Raw genomic sequence first — 18497 nt, forward strand, 5'->3', positions numbered from 1 at the left:
AAATCTTCTGTGGCTGTGCTGCATGTTCCAAAATGCACAGCTGAAATAGCACAGATACATGGGAATGTCAGCTCTACAGCCCTGCTGTAAGGGTAAGAATCAGTTTATCTACCATGCTGCTTTAATTCCACCTGTTTTATTGGGCTAAATAGTGGGAGTTAGACAACCACAAATGTTTAATGCTGCAGTTACTTACGTTGCCTGTTTCTGTTGAGCATGATCCTAACCCAACTCTCATCCCATTGTATTTGCATGTTCTCAACAAAGGAATAAGTTTGTGTAAACCACTTGCATCTACAACTATCCATGTTGCCAGGCTTTCCACCTCCTTCCCCCCCCCCCCCGGGCCACAAGACCAAACTTTGTTGATTCATTTGTTTGAAACCTGGTTTCCAGCCCTGCCACCACCACCCCGCAGTTTGCATCTCCTACTTTTACTGGAAGAGATATGGAGCTGCTGGATGTGTCTGCAGCTGGTGCCCTTATAGTGAACCTGGGCAGCTGCTTGGGCGTTTGGTGGTTTTGGGGTTGTTTTTTTTGTTGTTTTGTCTTTGTTTTTTAGTGGCACAGCATAAATTCTAAGAGCCTAAAGAAGGTGATTGAGAGGCTTGAAGTTTGTTGACTGAGTGGGTCTTTTTTCCCTTTTTTTTTTGCGTAGTGCCCTTAGTCCTCCCACACATTTATCCTCCCTGTTAATTAGCCTGATTTCCTCCAGGTTGAAAGTCTACAATATCAAAGTACTGTTGAGACTGCATCTCTCCAGGAAGGTTTATTCATCTCCTCTCCCTTTGAGAGCCAACAGAACATTGATTGGGTTGATCAAGCACTTTATTAGTAGTGGGGGGAATGCAGTTGAATCCACACCTCTCCCTCAGGCTCTATTCTATATTAAATCAACTTTTTAGATTCTCTTTTGTAAATGGATACAAGTTGTACATTTTGATTTGGTATAGTATACCCACTGAAATTAATTTAAATGATTCTAAAATTAATAACTTAAGATGCTGGTCATGATGAAAACTAAACACGCATTTGTTTTTCTCAGCGGATTTACATCATCGACTTCGGTCTTTTCTGGATCCAGGCTGCGATGGCTGGAAGTGCCTCCACTCTGTCTCGGAGAGCCAAGAGCCTGGGGTATTTGTCTGCCAGGTCAGGTTTGCAGCTCAGGAGCGTCGTACTGCACACATCCCAGTAGAAATCGGCCCACGTTACCTGGTGGAAATGGGAGAGAAAGCAATAATAAACTTTAGTTTGTAAACTCAGAAGCTGGGACTACAAATATTCTCGGCAAACTGCAGAGATAAAACCATTAATTCATCTGTTTTGTGTTGCTTTGGATTGTTGTTTTTTTTTTAAAGCCTATAATTACAGAAGTCAGATTGCAATGTAAAGCTGGACTTGAGTAAAAATTGATTAAGTCTTTGATATTGATCTTACTTGCATTATAGTATTTGCTGCAGAAAAGTGTTTTAATTGGTTTCCAAACAGTTTGGATAAAAAAGAGGATTACATTTTTTACGTTTTTTTTCCATATTTTCATGAATTTTAAGTGATTATAAACTGAGTTCTAAACAACTCCCATCTCTGTTGACCAGTACACTAGCATTTGTAATGTTTTGTGTCAACATACGTCTCAACTGGTTTAGCAAACATGGATCTTAGTCCTGGTTTTGCCTCACTTTTCTAATGGTATGGCACACAGTTTTCACTCTACAGTTTAGCAGCCAACTGTGTATTGGTAAGAAGAAAGGATTAAAGGAGTGGGGAGGGTTGTTTCATGGGCTGAAATCCAGAAATTCAGTAATAGTCAATGATTTTATTTTAGTGGCAAACTGACTGGAATAGGAGAAACAAAACTCATACTCACAGACTTCCCTACCAGCCAGTTGTTATCCCCCAAGAAAGTATCCAAATCTTTCAGTAACTCGGGTGCTTTGTTGGTGAGGATGTCATCAAACGCTCGTTTCTGGGAGAAGAACGAAACACAAAGATGCACACCAATGCGTAAGCACAGCAGTTGGCTAAACTGAATTTTTGGGAGCTTCTTGTGAAAAAGAAAGCTGAAATCTGAAAAAGGTGACAGTGAAATCATTTGGTCTAACCCAAACTTCAGAGTGCTCTCAGTTCTCTTCAGAAGAAGGAATGTGTTAACAGCCAAGTCAGGATTAACAGCAAACAGCAATTATTAAAGGTAAGTAAAGAAATGCAGCAGTAACAAGGTTTTTTATGTTAGCATGCTATTGTCTTTTTTTTTTCCTCTGTGGCAATGAGATTTGAGGTGCATAAAATATGTTTTTGAAAGCTGAAGTCTGCACTGAAGGATGCAGGCCTTAATATTTGTATGTTTCTGGATGAAGGATGAGGTGGTATATGGTGATGTTTCTCTGGTAGCTGTTCACCAGAGCAGAAAGTTTTAAGGCTGTTCTTAAAGAGTTAGCTCTTTTGGAGAGGGAAACTGTTTGTTTGTGGAAGCAGTTTTGATTGCAGACTGTTGTGACCATCTGGTGTGACCTGTGTGGCACAGTTTGTGCAGTTAATGTGTTTGGGCTCAGTTTGGAGGAGCACACTCAGGCTTGGTTAAATATGCACTGCTATACAAGAACAGAATTATTTCAATGGCTTTGAAATTCAGGTTAATAAAACAAAAAGAATAAAATTTAGAAGCCGCAGCACCCTAAATGGTCCCCAAAACTGCAGGCAGAAATAAAATCAGTATTTCTGTAGATACGTTTGAAGACTTGACATCATTTTCTGCTGTGTTAAGAGCTTAGTAACTGAATGTTGTGACTGCAGGTAACAGCCAGAAGGCTGCAGGCCATACACTTCATATTTGTACCCTGTACCGTAGCATTTCCTTTTGTTAGGCAAGTTCCCCCACCCCTCCTGCAAAAAAAAAAAACCCAAACTATGGTGTGATCACGTCGGTAATGACCTCCCCAGCTACAGAAGTATGCAGTCGAGCTGTGAGGCTGGTGGGGACGTGACCAGGATCCACCTTCTGGAGTGGCACAACATCATGTCTGAACCCTGGAGCTCTCCAGCAACGCATGACGAAGCTGTTGCAACACCAGATTTTTTTGTTAGGGGGAGAGTTGTAGGGTAAAGGCACGGAGGAGGCTTCCACGGGCAACTTCCACCTCTGTTCCCTTTACCTTGCTTGGTTTTCCGTTTGCTCCTGGCTATGTAGCATAACCCATCCTTTCACCGTTCTCTGAGGGTACATGTGTCTCTCTAATTACTTGCCAGGTCTGGGGAAATTTTCTGACTTTACTATGTGTAGATCAGTTAAATCCGGCCTTGTGAGGCCGTGAGACGCCACTTCTACCACAAGGTGGTGGCAGTGGACCCGGGAGGAGAACAGTAAATAGCGAGGAAAGAGTTAGAGATTCGCAGAAAGCGAGTTTCTCGATCTTCCTTAGCCGTGGAACACTCTGTTGGATGTGTACAGGCATATAAGGGTTGCCTGTGAACTCTCTCCCCTCTTAAATTAATCACTGGTGACATGGGCTGCGTCCTTATTTTGGGGAAGTGCTTGAGTACAAGCCGGGACCCACACAGGCCCTGTCATGGGAGTTTCCCTGCAGAGGAGCAGCAGCAGCACCAGGGCAGCAGCGCTGCTTTGCCATGAACCTGTTAGCAATAGTGTGGTTGTTCCTAAACGATTAAAAATCATGAGTCAACCTCCCCTCCCCTAATGAGGAAACTTCAGGAAATCAGTAGGAGATTAAGTAATTAACTTTTTAAATACAAAACCTCCAAATAGACTTTCATGTTTTCCCCTGTAAGATTTTAGAACACTTTCATATTGTTTTGTTATTTATTACTGGTTTTTGGTCAACATTTTGTACTCTATGGTTTAGGAAATAAGACACCCTAATCTATCTGAAACATTGCCTTTGAATAAATAGCAGGAGGCTGCACTGGTGGTTAATGGCGAGACCTGTCATTACCACTTTCCCAAAGAGACCAGGTCATCTGCTTGGGTCAGAGCTGTGTGGAGCTGTTGTAATGCTGGAGTTAACTCCTCCATCACCTTCTTCCCCCTCAGCAGCTGATCTGCACACTTGTATTTGTGGCTTTGGTGAGAGAGACTAGTCTGATGCCCTAAAAAATCCCTTCCTCATGCTATAGGACTTGCATGTAGCTGAATGTTAAAGTGGGAGCAGAAGCACTGTAGAGGTGCACTTAAGTGGTGGGACCAGGGAGGCCTGGAGGGCACAGTTGCAGTGACAGCAAGGGATATGCCACCCCTTTAGCAGGGCCTGCTGTCCTGTATCGCCTGGGTAATTAAAAAGCATTTATCCCTGGCAGCTGATGTTATTGAAGACTGATACTCATGAAAAGCCAAGTAGAAATCAAGATCTCAAGGGCAGAAAGGAAGGAGATGGAGCTGTTAATCCTGCTCAGTTATCAAAAATAGACAGATTTGCACTTATTCTTTTCCCAACAAGATACAGGTATTGCTCAGTGCTAGCTAGGATGGAAGTGTCCTGTCTTTCCCTTTTGAAGAACAATTTGATGTATGCACACATGGCAGTCTTGATTCAAGGTGAACCAGTGAGGAGCAGCTCATGATGGCTTAATCATTGCTTCCACCAAGGGTGAAAAAAACCTGGTGGAGGAGGATGTGGAAAGGCTGGATTAGCCTGGAGAAAGAAGCACAGAGCTCCTCCAGCTCAGCTTTGCTGAGGTGAGGTGATGGACCCAGGGGTTGGCACATGGTGGTTTCTCCAGATCTGATGCTCAGGTACAGAGTCATGGATTATGTGCTGTCTTTGTTTAAATTAGCAATTGGCTTACTCTCACGTCCTGGTTTTTCTCTGCCCAAGGGAACAGCGTCATGAAGTCGTCTATGGTGTCCACGATGGCATCAGCTAGTGCCTGTTCCACAGGTGTCTGCCCCGCCAGGCCTGTGGGAAGTGAGCACAAGAAGGCAGGTTACAGACGGCGTCAGCAGGAGTTTTTGATGCCCCAAAGGTAAACTCTGTTCTTTGTGAACCTTTCCATAAACATACATGCTTTCCAGGGCTTTTTTGATGTTAACAACATGCATTTGACTCCTTGCATCAAGATGTAATCTCACCTACCGCTGCGTTTTTCCCTGTCCAGCCTCGTATAGCCATCCAAGGCAGTGAGTTGTTCTTTCCATCACCTGAGCCAAGGCCTGACTAACACTTCTGTATCTTTCTCTCTGCTTTCCACCATCCCAGGATGTTCAATGTTAGCACTAATTCCTTTCTGTTAATCTTTCCCAATCGCAGCCTTCAATGTTCTTCTCCACCTTGTGGTCTTTCCACCTCTCAAAACAACCTCCAAAAGTGCTTCTGTGAAAATCTGCTTCTCTTTCCTTTTATCCGGCCCATTCAGGCCCATTTTGAACCTTCTTGTGACATCCTTTTGATTATTTTGTGGTAATCAGGCACCTTTAATTTACAAATCTGCTTTCCTCCCCTGTTGTCCTTTGGTTTGCCTGCACTCTTCTTAATGCTGCTACTACTTTCCCTTGCTCTCATTCCACAGACCTGCCTTCATGCTTTCATTTCTGAGCAGGTCCAGATCATCCTTTGCTTCCTTTCTTGGCTCTTTCAACCTCACCTGGAAGCTCTGTGACTCCCACAAACCATGTGCCCTTCTTCTGCCAAGATATCTCCCTTACTTTATGCTTTTGAAGGCAGTTGGAAAATGTGAGATATTTTGACAGGCAAGTTACATCTCTTTGCTCAGAGTGTAAAAAGATAGGAAAATACTCACTTCCCAGCCCCCCTCATCAATTTGCTGATGTTCAGCGCACCACGAACACGTCCACCTTTGACCAGATCAGTTTTGCAGATTATTTTGAAAAGCAGCTTGCTGACCTACAGCAAGCCCCACCTACTCTCTTTGGTTATTTGCATTACTAAGTCCTATATCACTTTATCTAACTGGTGGAGTACTTCCACAGCATGTAAGTATTTAAAGAGGCAGTGATGTCACCGTCTGATCTAATCTCCACCAGCTCAGAACTGTTGCCTAAATCTGCTTTGGACTGTGCTGCCTGCTGACTGCAATAATCTCTAATGCTTCCCAAATCTCACCCCCCTGCTTCTCTCTCTGATTAGCCCCACAGCTCAAAATTTAACTCCTGGGGAAATTGGGAGCCTGAGGGGAGCCACAGGTATGCACTTTCTGTCCTGCAGTGATGGGTGAATAAAGTTTATTGGCTGGAGAAGTCAGTGCAAGCCTCAGGTACTGTATGCAGAGGGGAAACTCAAACAAGGGGGATCATTTATGAGTTTTCCTTTAGGTGTACACACTTACAGTGCAAATATGGAGCTCAGCTGTGTGACTTCAACGCTGGACATTGTAGCATTTCCAACTTCAGGTTGTTACTTTGAACCATTTTGGTTGGTTGGTTGGTTGGTGTTTGTTTTTGTTGTGGGTTTTTTTTTTTTTAACTTTCTATGTGATTTGAATGGTTCTAAACCCTGTCATACAGCATCCTAGATGTGCATTGCTCTGTTTCTTCTTTCTGATCATGGAACCACAAGGGATGTAGCCTGAGATCTCATCAGACTTGCCCCAGCCCAGCAACCAAAACTGGCACCAGATTACGGGGAGGCAGACAGCAGAGCATGGCCATGCCACTGCATGGTGCTCCTTGGTGCAGAGATGTGTTACACCATCGCTCCATCTCCTCTAATAGCATCCTCTGTGGGACGCAGTGTTTCCATGCTCAGCACTTGGAGCTAATGGAGGAACTACGGATGCAGAGAGAGGCTGGTAACCGCTCAATATTTGTGCCTGGGAAAAGCAGTCATACCCGTATTGCCATGCTGGTGATGCCTTTGGCTTGTTTGGGCTTGCCAACAAGTCATTTGTTTCTATTTTTGGTGTGGTTGGATGTATTTTTCCTTAGGATTAAAGGTAGGTGCAGAACAGAGCAAGGAAATGGTGAAATATGTGTTACCTGATTCTCTGGCAAGGTATCTTGCTATTGCCAGGCTCTGGTGAATAATAACTCCATCTACTTCCAGAATGGGGATTTTGCCAAACGGGATAGCTTGGAGGATAAAAAAAAAAAGAGAGAGAGAAAAAAGCCAACAAAAAAGTTAAATTATAGCCCTTAACAATGACAGTCTGTAATAGTTACACTTTTACCACTCAGGGGGTACGCATTGCTATAGCACTTCACAGTTTCACAGTGTTGCTATAGGGGAAACACATGGACTTAAAAAAAAAAAAGTAAGGATATAACAGATTGTACTGCAATAAGGCAATTATAATGTATAAACCAAGTACTGCATTTCCTATTTCCTAACCTTGTGCTCCCACATATCCGGAATTCTTTATGCAGTTGCTGTTTCACTTGTTTTAAATTCAGCAGTGATGCAGAGAAGCATCTGTATTTCAGAACTTAAGCTGTGACAAGATGTTTCACGTGACAGTCATCACCAAGAGACAAATAGAGCTTTCACACTGAACCACAAATGCTAAGCAAATACTCAAATTTACTTGACTTGGCTTGCATGACAAAAAATTTCAGCCAGTCACAGGGAAGAGGCCTCCAGACTTTAACCACATGGGTGGTGAGAATCCTCTTGTGGGAACCTGGTGCTGTTCACCAGAGGAAATTTAAATCTCTGCATTTCAAATGATGCTACTTCATAAACTCCAAGTACATGACTGCAAGTGCTGATCATAACCAAATGCTTTGTACATGATTTCCATCTGGATTACAGTTTGTGCACATAAAATATATGCCCATCTTAAGATTGTCTTGTGGTGTAAAAAGGCAGTAGCAGAAAAGTGAAAATGTTGGCTGTTGGAAATGTGCAAGGTGCTTTCAGACCCAGGAAAACTGTCTTTACAGGACTCCTGGAATACCACTTCTATTCTTTAAGCTTTATTGATTTTTTAATGAAAAGAGAATAATAATGAAACTTGATGCATTCGTGACCTGTTTATCAAGGTAACTTCAATCGATGATACAGCAATTGAGGAACACTGCCATGTGGCTCCATGATTTAGCATGCAGTGTGCAAACCACATTAGGTACAAGATATTTGTTGTCAAATGTGTATCTGCAGAATGAATTTGGCAGCAGCACAAGACATCCAGGACTCCTCTGTGCATTTTTATTTCTGCATCTGAACACAGTACTAATGATACAATTTCTTTCCCTAAGTTTAGCACACTGAAGCCAATATAAATTTTGCTGATGATGACTAGCAGAAGCAAGAGAGCTCAGAGAGCATTAACTGCTGTATCCCAGGGAGAATGCGTGTACTGCTCATTGTTATAAAAATAATAACAGACTTGCTATATGGAAAACTTCGTATGTTTATTATCCAGAGATCAGCAAGGTCCTGGCAAGCCCACATATTGCTGCTTTGAGAATCCAGTGAGGAAAAGCTGCATCCCTGAATGCTGCACTGAAAAGTTCTCTGGTTGTGAAAAGAGAAGAGCCTTGGTCCTGCACTATGAATTTAATGGTGCGGGGTGCCCTGAGCATCGCTGCCTCCAAAGCTGCAGAGCTATGAAACAATGTTTGCTTTTGCAGGATACCAGCACATCTTTCAAGCAAATGTGAGCAGAGGGAATGAGTGACTCCTGGACATGCTGGCGTGCAATAACCACCACACCCGAAGGAGTTAACCAGCCTTTTTCGGAGGCCCTGCCAGGAGTGGCACTGGGCTGATGCAGTTTTGGCTGGGGCAACGTGACTAAGGCAGCCTCTGTAGCAATAACTGTCAAAACATGATGATCGCTGCTCAGGTTGGGAAACTGCAATTGCTTCATCCAGAAACCAAACAGACCATTTTCTGTGTTTACATACAGCAGAAAGTCTAAAAGACACAGCTTTGACTGGCATTTTACTTTCTCAGTCACTACAAGTCAAATGAAAGCCAGTTTATTTGTATAGTTCTACTTTTTTTTTAAGAAACTCTTGACAGCAGCTAAAGGAGGAAGGCATCTTTCTGATGGCTGAGGAACGTGGATGAAGGTGCAAAAGGCAGCTGGGTGGTGGAGTGGTAGTAAGTTGTCATGTTTCTCAGAAATCTGGCTACTTCTGGATTCACTTTTTTTTTTCCTAGCAGTCCACAGAATTCAAGGGAATTGCTACTCCCTCCTTGAAAACATGAGTAATGCCTGCAAACTCCTTCCTCCTCAGTGTTAAGCTATTTTTCATTGAGATCTGGTTATTCTTTCTTGGAAAAGAAACTGAGTTAACAATTAAAAATATAGAAATCCAGCTTTGTTTTGTGGGCAATAGAAATATTCATACACTTGCATGATTCATAATGCAAGTAGAAAATTAATACAGAGCAGATTTTATTGCACGTTGTCCCGCAGGCCTTAAATGTCCAAGAGGCATTATGCTCTGATTTATGATGGGGCTTGGGGTTTATTTTGCTAAGAGGCAGCACATCTATTGCCATCATTACTAAGCAATGAATGGACTATTTAAAGCATAACAGATGGTAAATGGGAGACATTCCTTCCTTTCTTGCGTGTTCATAGTGTTATTATCCCAAATTCATCTGACAAGACCAAAGTTTTTAGTAACCTGCAGTGAAGTATCTTTTTTCTCTTGTAACGTGAAAGAAGATTTCCTATATTGATAAACTCATAGCAAAACCCAGAATACTGCGTATAAAGTTTGGCTCTTGTGGGCAGGAATGCATTTCCTGTGAAAACTGGAGACTTTGTTTTCCAAGGAGAGAAGAGGGGGGTGGATTTGTCTTGCACAGTTCATCCTAAGGAAGGATATGAAGAGCCATCACACTCTATGGGCACATTTTGATTGCCGGAGGCAAGGTCAGGGTTTGACAAATGACCCTGATGTGACCTGGTTACCTTGCCGGAGCCCGTTTTTTGAAGTGCAGCAAAACCCACAGCTAAACCATCTACTCAGGGGCTCCAAACCACAAGAAAATCCCATCTGTCTGTACACAAATTTAAGCAGTGCTATCCTTAGACTTGTAGATAGGGGCTTCTGTGGCTGGATTTGAGCCTCCTGTGGTGCTTTTGGCCATAGCTCTGCTCATTGACAACACACATTTGAGGAACCTCTGGGGATGTCTGAATGCGCCATATGTATACTAATTGTATTAAAACTACTAAATTTTACACGTTTTCGGTGAAATGCAGGGTTCATGTAACACCAGATGAACAAAGCACGTAGGTCGGTTCCTGCCAGGCTCCTACATTAGATGAGCAAGTGAAAGAGGTGGCACATGAAGCTGGAGAGTGAGGGGGTTCTCATTTTGGTAGAATGAGGGTTGTGGGGGCAGATAATGAAACAAAATGCTTCGGAGAGCGATCGTGAGTGAACAGTTAAGCCAAAGTAGTGCAGACTGGAAGATGTGCCCTTCACTTTGCTAGTTTTTCTTTAACCTTGATCAGTTACATGGCCACTTTGTGCTTTACGTCAGTTTATACCCTGGTGTATCCATATGGATGTCTTCTCCATGTTTTTCAAAACAGTGTTGTCTTGCAATGTTTCCAACTCCCACTTGAGCAATTGCATTTGAAGGATGAGAACTTGAAAAATCTGTTGCCGTCATCGTGCAAACAGCGTCACTTCTCAGACATACACAAAATACTTTCCCTTTTAGTTTCTGCTTGCTGTGTTACTCATCTGAAGGAGAAGGTGCTATGAACTCTTGTGTTGATTCCCAGATTTAGTTTGAAAACTCACTGAAAAGAGGAACAGGGTTTTTAAAAAAGCATGATGTTTGGATAATTAAACCTGTAGTCTTCTTTAAATTGAACTTTCATCAGCAAACTCTTACTTTTCCTGTTATCTTGGTTATTCACTGTTTTTAGCATAGCATGCTGGAATTAAATCTGCACAGACTTTACAGTGCCCATGAAGAAAACCTTGACAGAGTGCAAACGTAAGTCATCAGACTGATCTGCAGTTTCTCTTCTTATTTCAGGAAGGACTTGCTGAAGTGTCTGTGCATTGTTTAGGGGTTGGATGAATTCCTTTTTATGCATGATTCAATTTTGGTTGGCTTTTGTGACTAGAACTGTCATGTTTATATAGTCTGCTGGATACTAAGCAGGGGAGATGAGGCCTGATGATGTGCGTTAAAAGCAAGGACGTATGTTTAAATTGTCTGTGTCTTATGAAGCCCCTTAGGGCTGGGACAACTATTCCCATCCCAGCACACCTGTAGGTTCTCACTGGTTTTCAGGCCTTCCCTTTGACCATGAGCTCCTCGCTTCTCCTCCTGGGCATGACCCAGAGGATGGTGCTCACGTGGGCATGCTTCTCTGTCAAAGACAAGGATAGGAAACACAAAGAAGAGCAAAGCACAGTTTTGCTGCTGACCTGCTCTTCCTCATGCTTCCTCCTGCCTGCATTGAAGCTGTCCATGGCCTTGATGCTAAGCAGCCTGTGTTTAAGCATTTGATTGCTCCTCAAAACTCAATTAACTAATGGTTTTGCAGTCAAGCAGCTTAGCTTGATGCCATAGCAAGTCAGCTGTGTTGGTCAAAGATGGAGGAAAATAAATGTCACAGCTATGCTTCTTACTGCAATATCTCTGTCAAAATAAGTTCTCCTTTGCCTTGAAAACTGGCTGTAACTGCTTCTCCTTTCCATTCATATTTAAATTGAATCATGAGAAACAAATATATGAGATACTTTGCATCTTCCAACAAGAAATATATGAAAGACGCATTTTTGGTAAGGCTATCAGAGGAGCAGAACCCCTGGGAAGTGATTGGCCTGGAGCTGGAGGCACCCAGAATCTGTATCTTCCAGAAAGGGATGACCAGGATGGTGGTCTGATCTAACATCAACCTAGCTTTAGTGCTGTCGCTACTACGACTCGTAGCAATCACTTCCAAGGAGAATAAGCCCTACTTTTAACCCAGAGATAGCTATTTGCACATCTTAGCTAGAGCTACGTAGCAGCAAGTGACTCAGGAACCAGGACAGCTGCTCCTTTGAGGGCTTCTTGTCTGCTGTCAGGTGCCTCTCAAGATTTATCTGTTATCTTGGAAGTATTTTCAGTGCAATAATTAGTCTGTCAGGTTTCTTGAGGACCTCTTCTCATCCCACCCATCCTAAACGGTGTATGGGGTGTTTACGGCCATCAGTGCAATGAAAGCATCCTTTGCTATGATGATAGATCAATTCTGTGTAGTTGTCTTTGCTTCAAATTCCCCAAATGAGCCGCAGAACAAAATCTGTTTCTGCCTGCTAGCCTAGTATCTCAAGGGGATGGTAACTCTGTGCACCATTACAGTGGATTTATTGATAAATCATGACTTATGTCACTGTAATAATGAGGACCCTGTTATGTACAGATCTTGAATAAGTCTATTATATGATAATTTATATATCTTGAATTGACTGCAGTTTAAATGGTGTCATGGTCAAGTCAAAGTCGGTTTAAAAGGAAACCTAAAATGTAAGTTTGTTTACTTATTTAAATAATTATTGACTTATAGAGAGTGAAGGGTCATGTAAAGCTGCTACTTTGATATTAACCTGTTCTTTAAAATTCTGTGCTAAAGCTAGCCAATGCTAATATTACCTACTAGCTTGCTTAAGCTTGTTTATATTATAAACTACTATAAACTACAATGCTTGCCTGAAATCAGCAACTGGAAAATATACCATAGATGATCTGTTTAGTGATAGAAGGGAAAAAATGTAATGTTGAGATATGGAAATTTTAATTTGAGTGTATATGCCAAATGACATAGGTTTTTGTGTTATAATGTGCCTCCCTCTCAGGCAAACAAAGCACCACTTAGGTGTACACAAAATCAAGCGAGACAGCATTTCTAGGAGTGATGAGTTACTTATTTGCCTGAAGGACCATTAAGAAGACAGTTTCCTGGGAGGAGACACTTGAAAAGTACCAAAACAAACAACAAAAACGGTCATGCTCTTCTGTCCAGGTCAAAATTTAACTTGCAGCAGTTGCAAGTTGCTCTCTAAGTGACCTTTCTACACATTAATCATAATGCACACAGTTTCTATTTTCCCATCAGTTTTATGGGAGAACTAAGAAATATATTTTCTTCAGAATAACAACAGAATTTTTCTGGTTTGTGTGGTACAATGATTTGACTGGGAGGTTGGTATTTGTTCCAAAACTTTAATGCTGTGAAAATTGGTGAAGCAAACCTATGCTCTGTGCAGAGACCCAGTTCCTTGTGCTCTTAGACAAACCTCACTTCTTTGATTTGTTCCCACAGGAGCTCAAGAAAGACGAAGTGTCCAAACTGCTTCCCTAAGTGTTTTTTAGTTTCTCTCACTTTATCATACTTGAAGTTTCTTAAAATAGGGACATTACACTGTACTTGCAGACCCTGCGGTTAAAACTGGTTTCAGCTCTTCTGTAGGCATTTGGTAAATGCAAACATGATGTGTGCCAGTGTGCATAGCCATTTGTCTGGTATTTCTTAATATCACTTCAATATATAATTATATAATTAAGTCAAAGAATTGGGCCAATTTTAATGATTTTTGAGGATTGCAAAACAAGCAGTGTACCAAATCACTATTACATTAGTTGCAGTTATATCAAATGCAGCTGTAATTCGCTTTTATCATTGCTAAATGCTTACCACACTTTGGTTTTCACCAGGATTAAGCTCTCTGGAATCTGCTACTTTATTTCTTTTGTTTTTGAAGTGGACCAAATCCAGGTAAAATGGGGGAAAAAATAAATCATGAGCTTCATAGGAAAGATCTGAATACAGAATGTGAATGATAGTATTGTAGAAGATCTCTCAGCAGAGTGCACGATGCCTTTATATGCACGATGTATTGGATGGATCCCCTCATTTCATATTTACTGTTGAACACAGCAATAATTGAGCTTTTTTTTTTTTGGCAAGGATCCTGTTACCTGCTTTCCTGAGAACTGGTGCTTTTTCCTCTTCAATTTCTGCCTCCACAGAGGTAGCTGAGGTACATTTGGAAAATTCAGGACAGTAGCAAATGCAAGTGATTTGTTTTCCTTATGGCGAATGGTGCATCTCTGCTGTATGCAATACTGTTGTAGTGTTAAGAGACACAAATCCTGTATGACCTGGTCCCTAGCTAGGAGACAACCATTTCTTGTGTTGAGTCATGGCCTGTGAAGTCAGTGTTTAGGTACCTTAGGGCAGACTGGGGCAGTGGCTATTGGTTGTCTTGCACAGAGTAAGGCTGTTTACCGCAAAGCCCTGTTGCTACCTTGCATTCAGTTTTGCTGAATGATTTGCCCGTGGGAGATTACTTTGTCTGGAAATATCATGAGTAACCACTGCTTCACAGAGGAGAAGGAGGAGGTAATCATCAGTCAGTTGATGTCCAGGCAATTTCCTTAGCAGTGTTGTGTTGTTACAAGTACAAACCAGATACCTTTATTCTTGTTTTTGTTGATGAATCTCTTAACTTGCATACTGTCTGCAATGCAGATGCTGCTGGTGGCAAATGCCACCAGTACCTTGGTGCTTGAGCTAGGATTCAGGGAGCCTTCCAGAAGTAAAAGCTTAGCATTCTGGTATGAGATGTAATAGCACTTTCAGACATGCATCCAACTATTAGGAAAAACTTCTCCACTGAAAGGGTTATCAAGTACTGGAACAGGCTGCCCAGAGCAGTGATGGAGTCACCACCCTTGGATGTATTTAAATCTGTCTAGATGTGGTGCTCAGGAACATGGTAGAGTAAGTTAGTGGTTTAACTTGATGATCTTAAAGGTCTTTTCCAACCATAACGATTCTGTGATTCTGATGTTCTATTTCTTTGTAGGTGTATGTTTTCCTGGAAAATTAGCACCATACACTCCAGTTCCCAATCCCTGACTGACTGGGTGTCTACAGAAGAACTCAAAAGCCAGCATCAGCTCTGCACAGATGATTTCACAAATCTGAGAGCAGCAACTCCCACATTTTACCAAACTTCTTATCCACTTTGGAATTTCTTCTAGGGATCAGTCATAGTAGAGGCTGCTATGAAAGGCCATTATGCAGAGAAAATGAAAAAATCTTAATTAACATTTGGTAAACCTGCTAACTAACTTTTCACATCACAGAATAGAAACAAAAACATCCAAAGGTTAAATGACTTAACCAACATGTGAATATATGTGTAGTTAAGTACAAAAAAGGTTTACACAGAGCTTTCCTCAGTTTGTCTGACTTCTACCCTGCTTCCCCGAGAATTGCAGTGGAGAAGAAATAAGCTATACCACATCAACAGGCTTAAGCTCTTACAAAGAAAAGGCTTCCAAAGTCAGTTAATAACTGACTGAATAATAACTAGCTGAAAATATCCCATTTCCAGTGCTTCATCTACACTCCTCTCCATGGGTTGTTAGTCAGTGTTTTCTAGATTTGAGCACCACAGCTCAAATGGTGGCTTCAGCTGCCACTTTCAGAACAGCGGTGTTTGAGGATTTGTCATTCAAGTCATTGTGAACACTAAGGGAAGACCCAATTTAACTGCACTCTACAAGAATTTGGTAGCCTGTTGGCTGGACTTATTAAATGGTGTGAGAACTTACCAAGAAACATTGCCTGATTAACAGAAACCACCTTGTGAATGTGAAAAGTCATAGCCTGTGTAGCAAAACTCAGGCCAAATCCATGAAATGAAAACACAGATATCTCTGATATCTGTAAGACCATATCCCTGGTCTCCAAACTTAAGATCCATTTCATTTGAACTAAGGCTAATTTAATGAACAGAAATAAGAAATAGCTTTAACAGCTGGAAAGACTTTAACTAAAATCTATTAAATGGATAGAGTATAGTAGCCTGCAGAGTACTCTTGGAAGTTCTGGTAGGGCTTGTTCTTAAGAACAAGTATTTTCTAGCACCTCTTTTAATCCTTTTCTCCTTGCTATATCAAGTGATTTCTTTTGTTTTCTCTCATCACTTTCCCCTCCTGAAGACTTTTCTGGTTGCAAAGGTGTGTCCTCCTTGACATGTGTTTCCAATTTGGCTTTCTAAAACCAGGGTGAAGGCTGTGGTGTGATCTTTGAGACCAAATCATCCAAAGAAGCTGAGAAGATCAGCACACATTTGGTTAGCTTTAGGCAGACAGAAGCTGAACTGAAGTGATAGGATTAAAAGAGCAGCTGGATGACAGCAGGTAAGTAATTTTAAATTGTCAGAAGATTTGATTTCAGACTTCTGTGAGAGCATAAGGAATGACATTTTAGCTGTCTAGACAATAAAATTTCCATAGGCTTAACTAAAGCCAGTAATTAAATATATTTTTGGTCATGAAACATAGATACCTCATCAATTGTTTTGCTTTTTGACAGCATTTCTAACAGAGCTTTGGGTATAAGATCCCATGCTACTTACTTGGCTTGATTTTGGGCCAGTCTGCTGCTTCTATCCTGTGGTCTTCATACTTCTTGCCCGAGTAGGCAAATATGTAGCGGCTGATTTCTGCACGTCCTCGCAGATTGAAATATGTCAGCTTGTAGTGCGGCATCCTGGATCCTAGAAGGGAAGACACCGTCTTGAGTAACTCAACTCCTGTTTTTGAAACACATGCTTGTACAACGCAAAAGACATGTTACACTAAGCCATGGTGTGTTGTACTTTGCTATCATTGTGTTAATCGCACCTTTTTGTTCTGCATTTGCTAGCCACAACATTCAGACGTGGACAATGACAGTTAAACCTGCAGTTCCTCCTTCTGTATCTCCAGAAATATGCCTTGGTTTTTTAAGACATATTAAGAACTTTCAGCTTTCATTTATTTTTATTGTAACTCCAAACTCAGGCAATTTTTATAAAGTGTTTTTCAGAGTGTGAACCTAAAATCATGTACCATAACAGAAGATAGTTGCTGTCTTGAGCAGCAATTTTGCTCAAGCCTGCCCTGTTCAGCCTCTATTGCTTATGGAGACCTTCATCCAAAATCAAACCATAAGAACTGCCAAACTGTTGTGATTTTCCTCAGTTACTATTACCCTAGTTGCTTAGGCAATCAACCCAAGTTCTTTTAAAAGGAAAATTTGCTATGGAAACTGTTGTTTTGAGAAAATCATCATCACATTCTCAGTTTCTTGTACAGAAGCCAAAAGAAAACTTGAAATGACTGTTAGGTTGTCATGTGATTTCCCCCCCCCCAGTTCTATTTAGGAATCATGTAACAGGAAGGATCTATTTGTTCCTCGGTGTAACAGACAACAAAAGAAAAGACTCATGAGTTTGTACAAGAAGGATGGTGCAGGGAAGGTGAAGAGCTAAGGCTGCTTTAAACCAGAAATAAGCTTTTAAACTCTGCACACATAGCAACTTAATAAGAGAGATCTATGAGCTCAGCTGAGGTGTAAGTGTACTGGCTATAAGGGAAACAAAAACAACCATCCACGTCCTCATCCAAAGCAAAACCTTTTCTCATTTTGGCCTTAAAGTAGACCTTAACATGTACTTTATCATTCTTTTCTGTCCATCAGAGTGTTAGTAACAGAGTGTGCAGCATAGATCGTCTGCACTAGGGAAGAAAGGGAACTTTTTATTTTTTTGTGAATGAGTAAGGGCTACTACACAACCTTGCAATGGAAACAGCCCTCTCTTTAGTCATCTTGCCTTTGAAAACAGATGCTTGAGGGCAGATGTATCATCAGCTTTCACTTTGGAGGGAGAGGCTCTTTGCGCAGAGCCTGGGAAAGCTTACACCTAACTCACACTCCTTAATTCATCCTGAATGTTACCTGTTCCCCTACAGCACACAGTAGGGTGAGAGGAGGTTATTGGTAAATGGAAATTTTTCACAGCTAATGGCCCAGCTGAGAACCAGGAGCAGAGATGGAGAATTACCAGTGGAGATATCTAAAAGTGCTTCAAAACAAAGACATCCTGACAGTTATGTTTTTAAAAGTCAAGCGAGTGTGTTCCTTTGCATGGTCTAAAAGAGGGAAGCTGCAGGCAAAATGAGTTACATTAGGATGTGATTAATTTTCTAGCTGTGTTAATTATCAGAAAACACATTTGTCTGCTGCTTGGCAAACACAGCTCAATGATTACAAGTGTAACTGTTTCTTTCTCTAAAGCCAGACATTTTGACAATTCCAAATTTTTCAAGCTTGTTTTAAGTGCCAAAGCAATACTACTCTATTTTCAAATTTTGTACCGAGATTTATTACTGGATAATATTAATTATTATTTATTAATTATGCTTTATTGTGCCTATATAATATTACTATATGTTTTAATACTTTATTATTTATTTATGGAGGATGAGTTGAGATTATATGTCTACAAAGTTAATGTAAGAAGAGAGGATGCAATTGCAGCTTTTTCCACCCCCGTTTGTCCCTGCTTCTGATTTTATGTGGTCATTTGGGAGCGAGGAATGGCATTACCTGATGTTCAAAGTAGACATAACTTAGTGATGTGGGAGTAAAAGGGGAAGAAAAAGCCACACTTGATTCTTGCTTTCCAATTTTTTAAAGGCAAGCAAATACTACTGATTCAATCTGCATTTGGAGAGAATGTGGCCTTTAACATGCAAAACCCACAGTGTCTGCTT

General features: G+C 41.3%; 1 protein-coding gene across 1 annotated transcript; it reads right to left on the bottom strand.

Annotated features, from left to right (window-relative positions):
• Window positions 1-922: 922 nt before the first annotated feature.
• Window positions 923-16452, bottom strand: HPGDS (hematopoietic prostaglandin D synthase). The gene is made up of 5 exons (XM_010193065.1): window positions 16316-16452; window positions 6950-7042; window positions 4804-4913; window positions 1871-1969; window positions 923-1215 (listed from the first exon to the last, which is right to left on the bottom strand). Exons 1-5 carry the CDS (start codon window positions 16446-16448, stop codon window positions 1051-1053), a joined length of 600 nt encoding a protein of 199 aa, XP_010191367.1. The 5' UTR covers window positions 16449-16452; the 3' UTR covers window positions 923-1050.
• Window positions 16453-18497: the final 2045 nt, after the last annotated feature.

Source organism: Mesitornis unicolor, unplaced genomic scaffold (assembly GCF_000695765.1).
Source record: "Mesitornis unicolor isolate BGI_N332 unplaced genomic scaffold, ASM69576v1 scaffold41039, whole genome shotgun sequence".
Lineage (NCBI taxonomy): Eukaryota > Metazoa > Chordata > Aves > Mesitornithiformes > Mesitornithidae > Mesitornis > Mesitornis unicolor.